The 18,302-nt window shown below is 38.3% G+C and overlaps 2 protein-coding genes across 11 annotated transcripts in view; one reads left to right on the forward strand and one right to left on the reverse strand.

Annotated features, from left to right (window-relative positions):
• The window catches only part of GPBP1L1 (GC-rich promoter binding protein 1 like 1), a 54,282-nt gene extending 40,871 nt beyond the window's left edge, over nt 1-13,411 (reverse strand). For 2 of the 10 annotated variants that reach the window (XM_019749365.3, XM_074334649.1), the window contains exons 1-2: nt 13,076-13,111; nt 12,175-12,416 (exon numbers count right to left, since the gene is read on the reverse strand). The gene's annotated coding sequence lies outside the window, so the exon portion shown is untranslated. Of the gene's footprint in view, nt 1-10,777; nt 10,960-11,179; nt 11,234-11,600; nt 11,759-12,137; nt 12,420-13,075; nt 13,112-13,309 lie in introns of those variants that run through there. The other 8 variants (XM_019749366.2, XM_074334642.2, XM_074334644.2 and 5 more) reach the window with 7 other exon arrangements.
• On the forward strand, nt 13,202-17,195 carry TMEM69 (transmembrane protein 69). The gene is made up of 3 exons (XM_019749367.3): nt 13,202-13,359; nt 14,792-14,930; nt 16,156-17,195. The coding sequence occupies exons 2-3, from the start codon at nt 14,889-14,891 to the stop codon at nt 16,864-16,866; spliced, it is 753 nt and encodes a 250-aa protein (XP_019604926.2). The 5' UTR covers nt 13,202-13,359; nt 14,792-14,888; the 3' UTR covers nt 16,867-17,195.
• The last annotated feature ends 1,107 nt before the right edge of the window (nt 17,196-18,302 follow it).

The following is an 18,302-nucleotide window of genomic DNA, read 5'->3' on the forward strand; positions in this document are numbered from 1 at the left end:
AGGTGGTAACTCAGTATGGTTTTAATTTGCATTTCTCTGATGATTAGTAACCCTGAGCATCTTTTCGTATGTCTATTGGCCATCTGTATGCCCTCTTTGGGGAAATGTCTGTTCAGTCCCTCTGCCCATTTTTAAATTGGATTGTTTGTTTTTTTGGTGTTGAGTTGTATAAGCCTTTTTTTTTTTTTAAATAAAATTTGGATATTAACCCCTTATTAGATATATCATTGACAAATATCTTCTCCCATTCAGTAGGATGTCTTTTTGTTTTGTTGATGGTTTCCCTTGCTGTGAAAACACTTTTTAGTGTGACGTAGTCCCACTTGTTTATTTCCTATCTAAGAATTCTTAAAGGACATGAAATTTGAGCGGGAATAAACCAGAAGGGGACATAAGACACTTAAGAAAATACTTAAATCCATGGTTATTAATATTGACAAGTGAAGCCTGCTATTTTATGATGGGGTCTAATAAACAACAAAAATTATTTCTAGTACAAATGCAATGACAACAAAGTAATTTCTGTCAGAAAGCATAACTGGATATTTAACATATTACCCTGCCCATTAGACATGACTATGATACGCAAGTACTCTGAAATAACGTAAAGCACTACAGAAAACATTACCTTGAATCACTCACAAATTCACACTTTTAAAACTGGAGTCAAATCATGAGATTCTATTTCACATCTGCCAAACTAGCAAAAACAAATTCTGAAACTATCAAGTAGTGATAACAATGTAAAAGCAACAAGGAATTCTCATATACTGCTGGTGGGAGTGTAAACCCATACAACCACTTTAGAAAACAGCTTGGCAAATATAAAGTTGAAGTCGTCAAACCTCTATGACCCAGCAATCTTAATCATACATGAAAACAAGACAAGACAAAACATATAAGAATGTCTGCTACAGGATTATACACAGTAGACAAAAAAACTAAATTACCTAAATGTCCCCCAATACAAGAATGACTAAATTGTGGGATATCTGCCCAATACTCCACAGGAGGAAATTATGTTAGAGATACACATAAGCAAAATAGAGGAGACTCTCATAAAGAATAAAAAAGTAAAAATAAAAAACTATGTAATTTAAAAATGAATAAATAGTTTTGGGATATGTTCACATAAAACAAAATTATTTAAAAATGCAAAAAAATTATCAACACCAAATTCAGGATGAAAGACACAGGCTATACAACCAAAGAGGAATGTATAAAGGACTTCAATGTATACTGATGTAAGGACAGACATAGATAGAGATCAATGGAGCAGAATCAGGAGTCCAGAAATAAACACAATGATGGCCAACCGATTTTCAACAAGAGGTCAAGATACATCAATGGGGGCAAAATGGTCTTTCTTTTCAGAAAATGATGCTGTGATAACTGGATGTCCACTGGCAAAAACAAACAAACAAACAAAAAACCAACCAACACCTATTAGCTCCAGGTGGATCAAAGGCCTGGATATGAGCTAAAAGTAAACATAGGAGTAAATCTTCATGACCTTAGGTTTAGAGAATAATAAATCGGACTTCCTCAATATTAAAAATGTTGTCTTTCAAAGGACACCATCAAGAAAGTGAAAAGAAAACCCAAAAACTGAGAGAAAATATTTACACATCATGTACATAAGGACTTGTATCTAAAATAAATAAAATGAGAATGAGATATTACCTTACACCTGTTAGAATGGCTATTTTCAAAGACAAGGAATAACAAGTGTTGGTGAGGATGTGGAAAAAAGGGAACCCTTGTGCACTGCTGGTGGGAATGTAAATTGGTGCAGCCAATATGGAAAACAGTATGGCGATTCCTCAAAAAATTAAAACTAAAACTACTGCATGATTCAGCAATTTCACTCTGGGTATTTATCTGAAGAACACAAAAACACTAATTTGAAAAGTTATATAGATCATGTTCACTGCAGCATTATATACAACAGACAAGATATGGAAACAACTTAGGTATCCACTAATAGACAAATGGGTAAAGAAAATGTGGTATACATATACAATAGAGTATTGTTTAGCCATAAAAAAGAATACAGTCTTGCCATTTGTGACAACATGAATGGACTTTAAGCGGATTATAAGTGAAACAAGCAGACAAAAAGGCAAATACTCTATGATCTCCCTTATTTGTGGAATCTGAAAAAAAACACCAAGCTCACAGATAGAGACTCACAGATTCATGGTTGCTGGAGGCAGGAGATGGGAGATGGATGAAATGGGTGAAGGGGATCAAAAGGTACAAACTTCTAGTTATAAAACAAATTACTCACGGGGATGTAATGTGCAACATGGTGAGTATAGTTAATTTTACTGTACTGCATATTTGAAAGTTGCTAAGAGAGTAGATCTTAAAAGTTCTCATCACACACAAAAATTATACTATGGTGTTAACTAGATTTACTGTGGTGATCATTTCACAATATATAAAATATAAAATACAGTGGTACCTTGGTTTCCCCATAGAAATGTAAAATGGATTGATCCACTCCAGACCTTTAAAATCAACCCCTAAAACTGCAAATTTAGCATGAATTTTACTATCTAATGATACCATGTATCCATAAAATTTACGGTGTTCGTAAACCGAAATGTTCGTCAACGGAGACGTTTGAAAACCGAGGTAGCACTGTAATCTGTAATTATGTTGTACACCTCAAGTTAATATAATGTTGTATGTCCATTATACCTCAGTAAAATAAAACACTATTATATCTCAACAAAAAGACAAATAAACCAATAAAAAAGTGGGCAATAGATTTGAATAGACATTTCTCCAATGAAGATACATATACACAAATGATCAATATGCACAGGAAAAGATGCTTAGCATCATTAGCCAGGAGGGAAATGCAATCAAAACCACAATGAGATAGTATTTCACACTCACTGGGATGGTTATAATAAAAAAGACAGATCCAAGTGTTGCTGAGGATGTAGAGAAATCGAAATTATCATAAACTGCTGATAGAAATCTATAATGGTGCAGCCACTTTGGAAAACAGTTTCTCAAAAAGTTAAACATAGTTACCATATGACACAGTAATTACTTGGATCCTAGAAAGATCCAAGAAAGACGTAAACATACATGCACACAATAACTTTTACATGAATGTTCATGGCAGCATTATTCATAATAGCCGCAAAGAGACAACAACCCAAATGTCCATCAACTCATGAACGGATGAACAGAATGTGTTATGTCCAATAACTGATTATACAGCAATTAAAAACAAATGAAATACCGATACATACTACTACAACATGGATAAACCTTAAAAATATTATACTAAGTGAAGGAAGCCAGACACAAAAAAGATCACGTACTTTATAATTCTATTTATATAAATTGTCCAAAATAGGCAAATCTACGACTGAAAGTAGTTTAATGGTTGCATAGGGCTGGGGAGGTGAAAGGTTATGGGGTTTCTTTTCGGAGTGACAAAAATGTTCTAAAACTAGATAGTGGCAATGATTGCACAAGTCTGTGAATAAACTAAAAAAATAATTGAATCGAACATTTAAAATGGATGAATTTTATATTATGTAAATATCTCAATGCTGTTTTAAAGAATTAGGCCAATGATTGATAAGGCAGTGGGAACTCAGTGCAAAGTAACATTATACAAATTAGTTTATTGTTCCAAGGCAGAAAGACTATTAATCCAAATATCAACATTAGCATTACAAAAGTAAGTAAACCAGGTATTATGTTTTATGATACTATGCAAAATGAGATATAGCTACGATGCATGCTAGCCAAAAATGTTTAGAGGTGAATCCATCAAGCTTTAGCTGTAAAGTGTAGAGAAAAATACAGAAATGAAAGAAACAAACTAAATGATATTATAAGAATGCAACTATATTAAACTATTCTCAGGACAACTAGTCTAGTCTCAAAGTCACTGAAAAATAAAGACTTTGCTAGATTAAAGTGACATAAGGAAATTAAAGTGTTATATGCAACAAGGTCCTGGGATCAGATACTAGCTTGGATAGCTAGCTGTAACGAACATATTTTGGACCAGCTGGGGAAATTTGAGTAGCACCTGGATATTAGACAAAATGAATGCTTACTCACATGGAAAGTGGGCATTATTGACTAAAAAGCAAGTCTGCAAGTTGACCCATTTAGTAAAATAAAAGTTGGGGCCAGCTCGATGGATCAGGCGGTTGGAGCTCTGTGCTCCTAATGCCGAAGGCTACTGGTTCGATTCCCACAAGGGCCAGTGACAGATGGCTCAGTTGGTTGGAGCGCGGGTTCTCAACCACAAGGTTGCCGGTTGGACTCCCACAAGGGATGGTGGGCTGCACCCCCTGCAACTAGCAACGGCAACTGGACCTAGAGCTAAGCTGCGCCCTCCACAACTAAGACTGAAAGGACAACAACTTGACTCGGAAAAAGTCCTGGAAGTACACACTGTTCCCCAATAAAGTCCTGTTCCCCTTCCCCAAAAATAAAAATAAAAATAAATAAATAAAAGAATTTTAAAAAATAAATAAAAGTTAAGATATATATATATATGCACTTAGAGAAAGATCTGGAAAAAAATGCACCAAAAATTGTTAACAACAGCAATTTCTAGATGATGGGAATGTCGAGTGTTTATTTTTCATATCTATATCCTAATATTCTACCCAGCACATATACTACTTTTGTAATAATACAAGACTTATTAAAAGACAGAATCATGTAGATACCTTTAACAAATTAATGGTGCCCAGGCCTTTCCCCACAAAAAACTTTGAAAGGTTGAGAAATACTGCTTTTAAGAACTGGGAGTGGATTAAAAAGGAAAATTTCCCTCCCCCCTTTCTCCCGCCTCCCCTTCCCCCTTTCTGGTTAGGCCGTTGTTTCCCAGTCTAGTTGTGTAGGACACAGCTCCCTGGCCCATGCTGGTATTATGAACCCCGCGTCCCCCCCACCTCCCTGCCCCAAGGTAATCAGTTGCCAGTCATTGGTGGGCTGCTTCACTCAAGCTGGCTGCCAGCAGCTCATGGCGGCACACAGCAACCCACGGCAGCTCACGCCAACCCCCAGCTGCTCACGGCAGCCCAGCTCCAGGGAGAGCTGTTGTTCACAATCTTAGTTGTAGAGGACGCAGCTCACTGGCCCACGTGGGAATCAAACCTGTGACCTCAGTATTAGGAGCACAGCACTCCAGCCACCTGAGCCACGGGGTTGGCCCAAAAAGAAAATTATTGTCTAAGATTATCTTTAAAAAAAAAAAGACATCCATGGGAATTTTTCACTTTATGAATTAGGAGACCCTTAAATAGACAGTAACAAACAAAATCTTCTAGAAAGAGCAAACTATATTAGCCAATTTTACAAATCAAGGTCCTTGGCTGAAAGAAACCATCTTTAGGTAGATTAAGCAGAAAAGAAATTTATCAGATACTGGGAGTTCAGAGAATGAAAGAGCGCCTCGCCTTGGCAAACGTACGAAAACCAAGTAAAGCTTAGTCAAAACCACCAGCCAAGGTCACACCACAGGAAGAGTCTCTTAGGAAACTACCCCACTAGACAATGAAATGGATTTGGAACTGTCCTTGCTTCTTTGCATTTCTCACTCCAAATCCAGGACCCCAGTCAAGTGTATTTGAGCGGCATAGCTACCAGAGGTCCAGGACAGAAAGCATAAGATATGTGTATGTGTGTATGCATACAGTTACATGCACACAGCCTTTCCAGTTTCCTTTCCCACTAATAGTCACAAAAAAGGCAATATAGGAAAGTGGTTAAAATGGTAAACAGACAAAAGGAACAACAAAGGCCCACTTAATAGCCCAATTAACAGAATGTCCAACACAAGAAGCCTTTCAGTCTTTTTCATTAGTAATAAACTAATCATTGTACCTTCTTCTGCTTCACAGCTCCAGAAAACATTTCCTGAAAGTAATTTCACAAAGTATAAAATTTTTAAAGACTAATATATGTAACCTTTCTCAGGTTAATGTCCATTCCAATGTTTTGTCAAAGGTCACAAATACTTGCAGCAACCATGCTTAAACACTCACTATCTCACTAATAGAAATGGAATTTACTGAAATCAACAGTTCCAAATAAGAGAAGTATGATACATAAGTACATTATCTAATGCAATCTGACAGATTAAATTCTGGCTGTAAGACTCAGATAACTAAATGAATTAGTTTTATACAAATATCTGAAACTAAGGTTTCAGAACGAGGAAAAATGTTTTTAAAGCATTTGCTCCAAAAGTCACTATATCAACCACACTACAAACAAGTTATGTATTCAGTAGTGATAACTTTTATCAAATATTGACAGTTACAATGACCTGAAAAGACCCCAATTCCCTATGAATATAAGTAAACAGGCTATTTGTCACATTTAAAAAACTAAAGTTTTTATAATTAAGATTTAATAGTGACTACTGTATCACAAGACATACATTTTTACTTCAAGTTCATTTTACTTACAAGCATTTCTAAAAATCTCAAGAACTTTGCTTCTCATCCAAACATTACTTTTAAGTTAGAACAGACGCTAGATCTAGTTGGCTCTGCCATTTACTGTTACTTTGGGCAAGTCACTTCACCTTTTTGCTTCAAATCCTTATCTGTAACTTGGAGACTGTTAGAAAGTTGATGATTAAATGACTGAATATATATCAAGTGTTAAGAATAATGCCAGGATGTTTTCCTCTGGGGGTAGTGGGGGTGGGAAGAAGTGCTGCCCAAAGTGAATACACAGTAAATGTTAAGAATAAAATGTTTTTAACAGTAGGGGGCAGGGAGGATAAACAATAGGGGGAAAATGCAGTTTTGACAAGAGAAAATTTCAGACCAAATAGGCTGAAAAAACTATTTACTAGTAACCAAAACCAGAAGACAAAAACACTGCAAACCCAGCATACTTAGCTCAATTTTATAACACAATAAAGATATACTAAAAAGAAAAAAGGATAGAAAACAAACTACCTGAAAAGTTAATATTAAATGGGGCCTGGGAGCAAACCAAATCTCCATTTTCCAAGCATACGAAAGGAGGGCAAACAACTCATACAATAACTCTATGCTGTTCAATTGAGAAACTGCAAGAAAAAGATACAGATGAGAACCACTGAACCAAAAAAACAACCCAAACGCACAGAATTACCTATGAAGTTTAGTCTTCTACGCACTCCTCCCTCACCCGCAATCAAAACTCAATCCAAGCCTCTATATCCAACTACCAATTAACAGGAAATCAGGAAAATCTAAAATGTGGGAAACTCTGCATGACACATGACCTGGTTTCTTCAACAAAGTGTAAGGGAAAAAAACCCAGAAAAAACATACAAATTAAGAGACTTGAAAGAACATAAATCAATTAGTATGTGGGACCTGGATTCTGATTCCAATAAACCAGAAAACTCAACAGAAATGTAATATCTAAGAAAGAAAAACAAAACAAAAAAACTCCACTTGCAACTATCTGTTCAGATTTCACTAAATTTCACTCGATAAGATGGTTATTAAAGAAATTTAATATAATTTATTTACCAACTATGAAGTGTTTGTTATTGTCAGGCAGTGTTTTAAGAACTCTACAAATATTTCACTTATTAACTACAATAAACCTATAAGAAGATACTATTGTCCCCATTTAACAGAGGAAGAAACAGGTACAGAAACCTCACCTACACCTCCCCCAAGGTCATAAAGCTGTAAGTGGCAATGCTGAGATTCAAACCCAAGCTATGAAGTTGGTGCCCTTAATTACCATAACATACTATTTTTCTACTTGATGTGGTGGCAACAGCACTTTGGAATCAGATAAAGCTGCCCAAATCCCCATCTCTCCTTATGTTATGCAAATTACTTAACTTCTTGGAATTTCTGTATACTCACTTATAGAAGGGTTAATATCTAATATTTTAAAGTGTTTTAAGAAATGAGATTATATATATTGCATTCTATTACAGCCTCTAGCTTATGAAGCCCACAATAAACGCTTCCCACTACCATTCCCATAATACTTGGTAAGACTACCGTGTTTTCCCAAAAATAAGACCTAGCTGGACCATCAGCTCTAATGTGTCTTGTGGAGCAAAAATTAATACAAGACCCGGTCTTATTTTACTATGAAACCGAGTCTTATATAGCATAATATAAGACCAGGTCTTACATTAACTTTTGCTCCACAAGATGCATTAGAGCTGATGGTCCGGCTAGGTCTTATTTCCGGGGAAACAGGGTAATTAAAAAATAAACCTAATAATTCATAAACACATAGCAGGAACACTGGATTAGCTCTACCTTTTAATTAACTACCTAAAGAGCTCCCAAACCAAATATTCGACATACTTATAAACTTCCAGGATAGCAATGATTCAGAAAATTTTTCCTATAATGAAATTTAAACCTATAATCAGCAGAAACAAGTTTGCAATCTAAATTCAAAGTATAGCCAAACTTAAATGAATTCGATTTTTTTTAAAACAAAACAATCCACACAAATAGACCTACTACTGCTCTCAAAATGTACTAAAACTTTATCCTGGTGGTTAATATAAGGCAAAGTAGTAGTATCATAAGGAAGGTAAATTTAATGAGTAGGTTAAAAACCAACTCCTTAAAGAAAGACAGCTTTCTATGTTGTTATTTTTGCACATATTTGTTGAACTACTAGTAAGTTCTTTGGTGGCAGGAATGTTTTATGGTCATCTAGGTATTCCTAGCCCCTAGCCCACTGAACCTGGCACCATAGTACAGCCTCTACTGTTTCTTAAAATGAGAATGATTGACCTGTTTTGTCTGAAAAACGAAAAATAATTTGCCCCAACAGATCAAGTAAAGGCTATTTGCTTTAGAAAAGGAAAATAATTATGAGAATTCTTTTAACTATTTGCCTAGTATATTTGAAATCACCTATACAAATTCAATTTGCATAAGATTAGCAACATTTTACCTTATTAGCTAAGATATACTTTTGAACAAAAGAAGTTCAGTTCCGCTAACTGAACTATTTTTCAAGCTTGATTGTAGTCCGTTTTGGGGGGGACAGAGTTCATTGAGAAATAAAAATCAGAGTTTGATTTACAAGTGACTTGAGCAGCTAGGTCTCAGCACAACCACATATTAAATTATAGACCATGGTACTAATAGTCATTTATTAGGTACCATGTTATCTATGCACCATCTAGATTTTTTCCCCATCTATTTGAAAAATGATAAATACACACACCAAAATTTACCATTTCCATAAACTACTTTTTGAGTCGGGGCCGCTAAAAATTTTTTGTGTCTCTCATCTTTCCAACAGCCTTATTTTCCAAGGTTCAAGGCAGCAGCCATAATGGTTAAGCACAATGACTTAGAAACAGATTACTTAGGTTGAATACAGGCTTTGCTACCTACTAGCTGGATGAGTCTCTGGACTTATTTTCCCCAATTAAAAAATGCAGATAAAACAATATCTACCTCATAGCAGTAATAAAGTAATAAATATAAAGAAAGCACTTCGAGCAACCATGAGTCCCTGGCACATTCGAGTTATCACTGTTAAGTGTATACAACTTAACCATAAAACAAAGATACGCAACCTGCCGAAGTCTGATTCAGAATTGTGTTTTACCTTTAACTGCTCATTTAAAAATGAATTATAAGCAGAAGTGTGCCCCAGATTTCTTATAATTCAATACTTATTAAAACGGTTGTATGTGCCCTCCTCAGCCAAGCTTTTAAACAGCCACTGAAGGAGAAAACTGGTTGAATTCATTCAAAATAAAAAAGGCTTCCTAAACTAACACTTCCACCCCAAATTTCAAGAGCTCTGATAAGATACTATCCAGAAATAACTGAAAGAATATTTGTATCAATATGTACAAATCGTTTTTGAGTACCTTGAAAAAAACATTTTAAGTCTCACCTAAGTTTATGAGTCCAGTAGGCAACGATGGCAAAACACAAAGAAACTGACTTGTAATTTCTATAAAGCACTTTAAATGGTTTTCTTTTCTTGTAAAACCACCAAAATAAGAAGAAAAAAATCCTAGGGGAACTGACAAAAATAAACTTCGGTGTTGAAAGAATGTAGGAAGGTAAATTGAAACTGACTCCATAGGGAAGATGACAGTTTATTTTAGCGTTAATCCCAAAGTTCTCATTCACAATTAGCATTTTATTATTCTTTTAGACAGACTGCAACTTGAAACTCAAGCACCTTCCCAAACACTGAACTTAACTGTTGTTTCTGGTTTCCATTCTATGCCTTTCTTTTTGTTTTCGGCTAAACTTCTGGATCTTATGGTTAAAAAAAAAAGGCAAACAAAAAGACAGCCTTTTGTTTAAAAGCGCACAACAGACACTCTACATCTAAAATTTGTTTTCACTTATCTTAAACTTACTCTTCTAATAAATGTCCCAAACTTAACAGCACTGATTCCCTTTCAAGTAGTACACATAAAAGACCTTAGAAAAGGCCTGCAGTCCACCAAATTACAAATCTAAGTCTATTGAAGACTACCAATTACTTTACTTTTAGATGGCATTTACACAGGAACGCGACTTCGGTTACTAAACTAAAACATGAGCCACCATTAAGTCCGTTTTTTTCCTAAGCAATAAATATCCAAGTTAAGAGCAAATATTTCAACAAATACGACAAACCCACCTCGGAGCACAAAGTTGGCTGATAAAATTAACACCACAGCACAATTTAAAAACTATAAGCAATTAATACCAAACAAACAAACCCCGCACCCACTCTTATGTAAACTTTTGGAATAAGCAAACTTCTTTAGCCTCACCTTTGTCTTCACCTAGCAAGGACTCTTCAAGACAAGACATCTATTGCAAGACCAAAAGATTAAAAGATTCAGTTATTGTCCCCGTAGGAGAAACAACTAAAAATTTAAGACATCTTAACGTATTTAAGTTACCGAAGCTCAGGGCACTTCCCCAAGCTACAGCCATTTTAGATTCAGCCTTTCTTTTGAATTTCACGGGGGTTGGTGGGGTGGGAGGTAGATTTAAAACTGGAAAAAAAATCCTCGTTATAACATTTCAAGATCGACCAGCTTTTGTTCGGGGGGTGTGGTAGGTGCTGGACAGACTTAATCTAAATCAACGAAAACACCTCGCTACCAAGGAGAACCGGAACGTTGGGGGTTAAAGTCCTTTTCCCCTCAGATACCCCACATTTGACTTACACGATTATTTCCTCCTTAGATTTTCCTTCATTGGAAAAAATCCGTTGGCTCTAACTTAAGGAAAGAAAAAGAAACCCGTAAACCAAGTCACTCAACCACCACCAAGCCGAAACGCCTGGAAAGGAGCCAGAGAGCCGCAGGTGAGCGTTTCGACCCGCAGACCAAAGTTGAAGTAGGAGCACTCTGGCAGAGACACGGCGACGCTCGCGCTCAAAGCACCTCGCGTGAAATTAGGTGCCGGGTGCGAACCACAGGACTCACGGGCTCCGCTCCCCCTCCCCGGGCCGACAAACACCAAACCACCTGTGTGAGAGCCTCCTTCAACTTGTTTTAATAGCCGGCCGGTCAGGCACCGGGCGGAGTCCCGCTCCGGGAAAACCCTAGATCCCCTATTACCCGGTTGTCCGGAATTCCCACTCACCGGGCAGCGGCCGGGCTACAGCTAGGGACCAGACGCGGCGTCTGAGGGCGCGCCCCCAGCTTCCTGATCCCACAGAGGCGGAGAGCCCACAACCATAACAAAGCTCTTCCCAAAATGGCTGCCCGGCCCACACCGCCCAGGAGGGGCAGAGCGGGTGGAGGGGGAGGAGCGACGATCAGCCCGGCCTCCCACAGTCCAACCCCGCTTCACACACGCCCATCCACTCCTACCGCCCACAGGGGCGCACGCGCATGCTCCCTGTTCGGATGACCCTGCCGGCGCCCCACGCTGCCAACGTTCGGGCGCGTGAACGGCGGTTATTCCCTGCCCTGCCCCCTGTCCCTTTGATCTCTGCTCCAAGCAGCGGCCAGTAGGGTTTGGTACTCCACTTTCTAGCTCCCCGCCGAACATTAGGGCCTGGACGCGTGTTAATGAGTGTGTGGTCCGCTTTTCCCTGTCCCTTCGTGCTGCACCTTCCCATACCCCACCTGTGGGCAAGCACCCTTCCCCAAACTACCTCTACAAGTACTAGCATACCGGTTTCGTAGGAGCATATGTTAATCCGACTCCTCACCTTCCCTCGAGTGTCCGTGTCGTTAAGACTCCAGTCCCCAGCGGGCCACACGGCCGGGCTCTGGAGAACTGCGCGGCTGAGCCCGACGCGCTACCCGCTGGGAGTGGTAGTTCCGCCCGACGCCTGGCGTCAATCACCCAGCCTAGCGCAGGACGGATTTCGGGCCGCAGTGCCTTCGCGGAGAAGCCCTTCTCCGACCCAAAGTCTTACGGGGTATAGGACGACGAGAAGGGGTGCTGGCGCTGCTATGACAGAGAAGGAAATAAAAGTGAAAGCATATCCCGACTAGATGTGGTTACTATTACGAAAAACTCGCTGTGAGCCCTTCCTGCACGGGTAGCTAAACCATATGATGCCCGGCAATCAGGAAACTAGGCTACCTAGAATCCGGAGGAATAGAGGAACTGGCCAACGTGAGCCCCTTGTTTTCCTATTTGTTGTTTTCAGAAGGCCACTCCAAATTGCTTGGTACTGTTTCCTTTGATAGACTAAAATGGATGCCCACAGAACAGACTTGCCCAAAATCACATAGCCAACAAATGCAAGTTAGAGCAGAAGGAATGATCTAACTTAAGGACCCCCTGCCCCTACAAGCCCAAGCCTCTCATCACATTTTTCATGAAAGTGAAAATCCTGTCCCTTGTGCTCTTCATTTTTAAATGAAGCCTCTAGGTCCCAGAAAAGAGAATGGAAGTAGAAAGACTTTTATTTCTTAAACAGTATTAGTTCAGGACCCTAATGCGCAGTGATGTGTCCCCTCTATTCTAGAAACACTATCGTTATGCAAAATAGGAATTTCAGAGATGACAATTTGGCCAAATCACAGTTGGCCTACACTTCAAATCTCTCTAACCTTCCCCCACCACCATCATTCTGAGTGTTTTCAGTGGTTGCACTCTACCTTCCCGAACTCTGCGGGGCAGATTCTGCTGGCTGGGAAACCTGGAATAGAGAGAAGCAAGGACTGTTCGGATTACCCTTCAAATACCGGCTTTCACTAGAATTAGGAGAGTAAAGCCCAGCCTGGGAACCACTTCACGCTGATCAAGTCCCCACCCGGACTCATTTTTTTCCATTGTCAGGAAGTGGGAGGACTACCTAACCCCACTTGCCGGAAGTGCCTTTCCATGAGTACCTGGATATTCTTGCAGATTAGCTTTCCCTCTCCGGGCGCGAGGCTGGCAGGTAAGTAGCCGGATAGCTGCCGGAGGTGCCAGGCTAGGAAGTGGGGCACTAAGGGTTAGGAGTGAATCGAAGCCGCGGGCTTTGTTGGGCAGTTTCCCGAGGATCCTTGCGTCCAGACTCCACCCCCTTCCCTCAGGTTCCTGAGGCTTGCAGTTTGCAACTTTTTCTTTTGGGGTAGTGGAAATTCTGAACGATGTCGCCTGTATTGAGCAGATTAACCCTTGGGTCTTTGTCCTTAATTTTCTCACCAGTTAGCTATCCCCGAGCTTTAGGCTATTTCGCTTTAATACCCATGAGTTGGAAGACACATGTCACAGTGCATAGGGAATTCCGAAGGTGGAAGGAGCGCCAATTTTAAGTGGGGTGGTGCTGAGGGCCCTTACACAGGTGATTCTGAGCAAAGGTGTATGGGCCCTGCAGATATGTGTCTGGGAGTCACTAGGTATGTGGTGGGTGTCATTTAAGATTTACTCAGAGGCCCTTGATAAACTCCCTACTTACTTACGAAGACATTGACTGGCATACAGGATTTTCCCACCCAGCCCTAAGATCTGTGATCAAGAAATTCAATAAAAATTTTAAGTGGCAACTGTGGGGTTTGGATTTTTTAGACCCCTTATTCTCCTGGTTAAGAATGGTACTCGTGTAGGACAGATCTGGATTCATATTCTCACTGAGCCACTTTCTGGCTGCTTATATTAGGCAGGGTTCGTAACCATTCCCTCTTGTGTAAGGAAGGAATAATAGCTAACATTTTTTGAATGTTTACTCTGTGTCAGGGACAGTTCTCAGCTCTGTACATGTACTAATTTAATTTTTACAACAACTCTATGTAGTTATTATATTCCTTATTTTCAAAGGTGAGTGTACTGTTGATAGCAAGATTAAGTAACTTGTCCAAAATCACATAGCTAATACGTGATAGAGCCAGGATTCCAATTCAGATTGTTTGACTTCAAGTCTGTGCTCTAACTTAACCGGCTATAGTTTCTCAGCACCAAGTTGATGAGGTATTGTGAGTATTAAATAAGTTAATGCATATAAAAACAATTACAGTGTCTGGTTCACAGCTAAATTGTATTGATTGTTACTATCATTATTTTGAGCTGTAAACTCCTAAGCCAAAAAATAGATAACTAAGGGGAAGAAAAGAGAACAGAGAGGCTATGACTTTTAGTTTTAAAGATGAGAAAACTGGCACTTCAAGGAAACAATTTCCCCAAGATCACACAGCTGGGAAATGGACATTATCTGTAAAATCCAGATCTTCTCTGTGCATTACTCTTTTCTTTACAGAGAAACAAAGTATTTACTGATTTTTTTTAAATAATTGTTTTCAAAGGAAACTATATGGAAGAAATTCTCATGAGTTACTTTTTAAAAATTATGTATAAAATGAAAATAATTAAGTGACATCTTGTTTTGTACACAGCAACATGCTTCTGACTCAGCCTTTCCACTTAGCTGTAAAAATACATTAATCAGAACTGCCTGGCATCTTCGTGAGCAAGATTTCATTAGGGCCCAGTATGCTTCATTTCATCCAGAAGTTTTCTCGAGCATCTTTAAAGGTTGGTTTATTCAGCAAATATTTGAGCACTACTTGCCAGGCATGGCTTGGCTGGGCAATAGCAATGAAAAAAATAAATAAATTAAATAAATAAATAAATAAATAAATATATATATATATATATATATATATCCTTATATATCCTTATCCTCATATATTCAAAGGGGGGGGTACAAATAAGTAAAACATTTAATATGTCAAGTGCTAAGTGCTGTGGAGAACTATAAAGCAAGGAAAGAGGATAGGGAGTGTCAACAATAGATTTGGGATTGCACTTATAAATAGGGTGGTCAGAAGTGATGGAATGAGCCATGGAGGTAGCTCAGGGAAGAACAGTCTAGACAAAAGGGAAAAAAGGCCCCAAGATGGAATCATTCCTAGCATTTTGAAGAATTACCAAGATTGTTAAACAACTGTTTCATTTTTTCTTTCATCAAACATTTTTTGAGTTACTGATGATCTGTTTACTAGTTGAAGTCTGGAATCTGCTCATTAAAGCACAGTATTAGCAGGAAAGGTTATTCCTTTGGCCATGCACCAGGAAAGGCACTGGGGATTTCTTTTGTAAGGCAAAAGAAAAAGAAAAAAAAAAGGGTTCTGGCTCTCGTGTCTACTCAGATAAGTAAACACAATTTTAATTCACTGTGAGAAGTATAACGGAAGTGCGCATAGGGTACTTACTTATAGGAGCATTAAATCAGATTGGAGAAAGTTTCAAGCTGAATTTTGAAAGACAAGTTCCCTAGATAGAAAAGTAGTAAGCTAGAATTCTAGGCAGAGACATGGAGCTATGAAAAGTATGCAGTGTCCATAAAGCTAAATTGGAAGGTAGATTGCTTTTCTCTACATGCAATAGCATTCCCCTCTCCTCCACAATAATTAATGCAGCTGCTTTTGCAATTTATAAATAGAAGGGGCAGTTTAGAATACCAAAAACTGAAGACCCAGTCTTTACCTGTTCCTCTGAGATATTTCTCTCACGGGAAAAGATTAGTGGTAGGCCAAAACATCACTGGTTTCTATTCAGTAGTTTCTTTTACATGTTGTATAGCCATTTAATAGTCTTAGCCAGCAGTAACATCACCCTATAGTCCAACCTTACTATAAAGTTCGATGTCCTAACAGAAAGTACTTTGTTTTTATATTGTTCTAGATTGGGATTAACTAAAACATTTAGTGATTTTTTTAAAATCTGTTTTTGTATTCTGGTTCTATTTTCTCTATAGATGCTGAAGTACCCTTTCACAGTTGGACTAGGAATCAGCAGGAGAATAGAAACACTTTCTCTTAAGCCATGTCTCCAGCAGAACTTTTCACCTTTGTTTCTGAGACCTTGGCCTTTCTCATCATTTCCAGTGTGTATGAGCAAGACACAATACTATCATACTTCCCCATGCAGTTTTAAGAAGCAGAAGCAAGAAGTACTTCCATCCAGGCCACCAAAAACCATCACTTACTTGCCTGACAGCCCGAAGCCAGCATTATACATAATTCTGGCAGGTCTAATCCCCTTCATTGCTCCACCACTGGTCATGGTAATGACAAAGAGTTATATCCCCATATTAGCTTTTACTCAGATGGCTTATGGAGCCAGTTTCCTATCTTTCTTGGGAGGGATCAGGTGGGGTTTTACTCTGTCAGAAGGTAGTCCAGCTAAACCAGACTTCCTCAATTTAGCTAATAGCACAGCTCCTGTTGTGTTTTCATGGTTTGCCTTCCTTATTTCTGACAGGCTCAGTGAAGCTATAGTAACAGTAATAATAGGTTTGGGGACAGCATTACATATTGAACTTTTTCTCTTGCCACATTACCCCAATTGGTTCAAAGCCCTGAGGATCGTAGTCACTTTAGTGGCCTTTTTATCATTTGTAATCACTTTACTAGTTAAAGTTATTTATCCAGAGAAAGGACCCAAGAGACCTGGTAAAGTAGAATAAATATAAAACTACTGTGTAGATGACGTTAGCATGTTGGCTACAAGCCTTGTAAAGGCTGTTTTGCATGTCTTTTTTCTACTTCTGTTGTTTAGCTCTTTGTTTCCAACCAATGGTAATTTATTCTTCACATTATTTTTCATTTCTAGAAATCTTGATTTCATAGGAATTACGGGATCAACAGCTTGAAAATCCCTAACAAGTCTTTTTCATGTCATATTAGGTTACAGTTCTCATTCGATCTTTTTATGAATTATATAGTTGCCCACTCAAATATTTCAATGTTTTAATTACTTTGAAAAATGTAAGATAATAAAAAAAGATGAAAAATCCCTTTTGCTAGAGCCTTAAGATCACTGAAAAAACACACACATTCTCCCATTTCAAGAGGAAAAGTTCATATCCATGAATGTCTGAAAATACTAGGTGGTTTCAGGGTGGAGTTTTCATTGCAGTTGTCCCTGGGAATTGCATTTCCAAGCTCATTTTATCTGGCATATAACCTAGTTATGTGAGCTGAAAGGATCTTTGGCTCTAAAGTCATTTGGGAGCAGTGTCACAAGGGGAAATCATGTTTAAAGAAAAACTGGACACATTTTCCAGTTTTTATCAGGGTATTTGGCAGAGTATAGACACAACTTATAACCAAACAGAACACCAGCTGGTCAAACACATTTAAAAGAATAAAGCCACTAGTACATACAAATTTGGAAAAGTCAAGCTGGAGCCATCTTGATTGTTCTAACGAGTGGGGCTATCTAGTTTTACATGTTAGCTCACAGAAAAGCTTTTTTAAAACAGCAAAAGTATCACGTTGGGATTCTAACTTGAGAACTGCATCTTTGGAGATTCTTAGTTTCATTAAAAAAAAGCATTTTAAAATAGTGTAAGAATATAAATCAGGAAATGATAACTCCTGGTGTGTGTTATCTTTGAATAAGTATTCAAATATATAATTTCATAAGTAAATTATATACATATGATTTCCACTCTAGTGATTCTTGCTAAGAAGAGATCAGCATCTAGAGAGGTACACCTATTAATAAAGGTTGAATTGTGTATTAAAGTCCTAATTCCCAATAAGAATTTGACCTTATTTGGAGATAGGGTCTTTACAGAGGTAACATGGTTAAAATGAGATCATAAGGGTAGGTTGTAATGTAATATTACTGGTGGTCTTATAACAAGGGAAAATTTAGAGACAAATACGCATACAGGGAGAATGCCATGTGAACATGAAGATGGCCATACGCCAAAGAGAGAAGTCTGGAACAGATCTCTCCTCTTAGCCCTCAGAAGGAACCAACTCTACCAACACCTTGGTGTCAGACTTCCAGACTCTGAAACAGACAATACATTCTGTTGTTTAAATTTCTATGGTACTTTGTTACAGCAGCCCTGTGCAAACAAATACAACACCATAAAGCTAGACATTGTTC

This window comes from Rhinolophus sinicus, chromosome 14, assembly GCF_057876585.1.
Source record: "Rhinolophus sinicus isolate RSI-liver-muscle chromosome 14, RSI-T2T, whole genome shotgun sequence".
NCBI classification, from domain to species: Eukaryota; Metazoa; Chordata; class Mammalia; order Chiroptera; family Rhinolophidae; genus Rhinolophus; species Rhinolophus sinicus.

Coding starts and splice junctions, on each gene's coding strand:
- TMEM69 (XM_019749367.3), top strand. CDS start 14,889: ATGCTTCATTTCATCCAGAAGTTTTCTCGAGCATCTTTAAAG. Junction 14,931..16,155: donor TTTCTCGAGCATCTTTAAAG/GTTGGTTTATTC, acceptor TTTTCTCTATAG/ATGCTGAAGTACCCTTTCAC.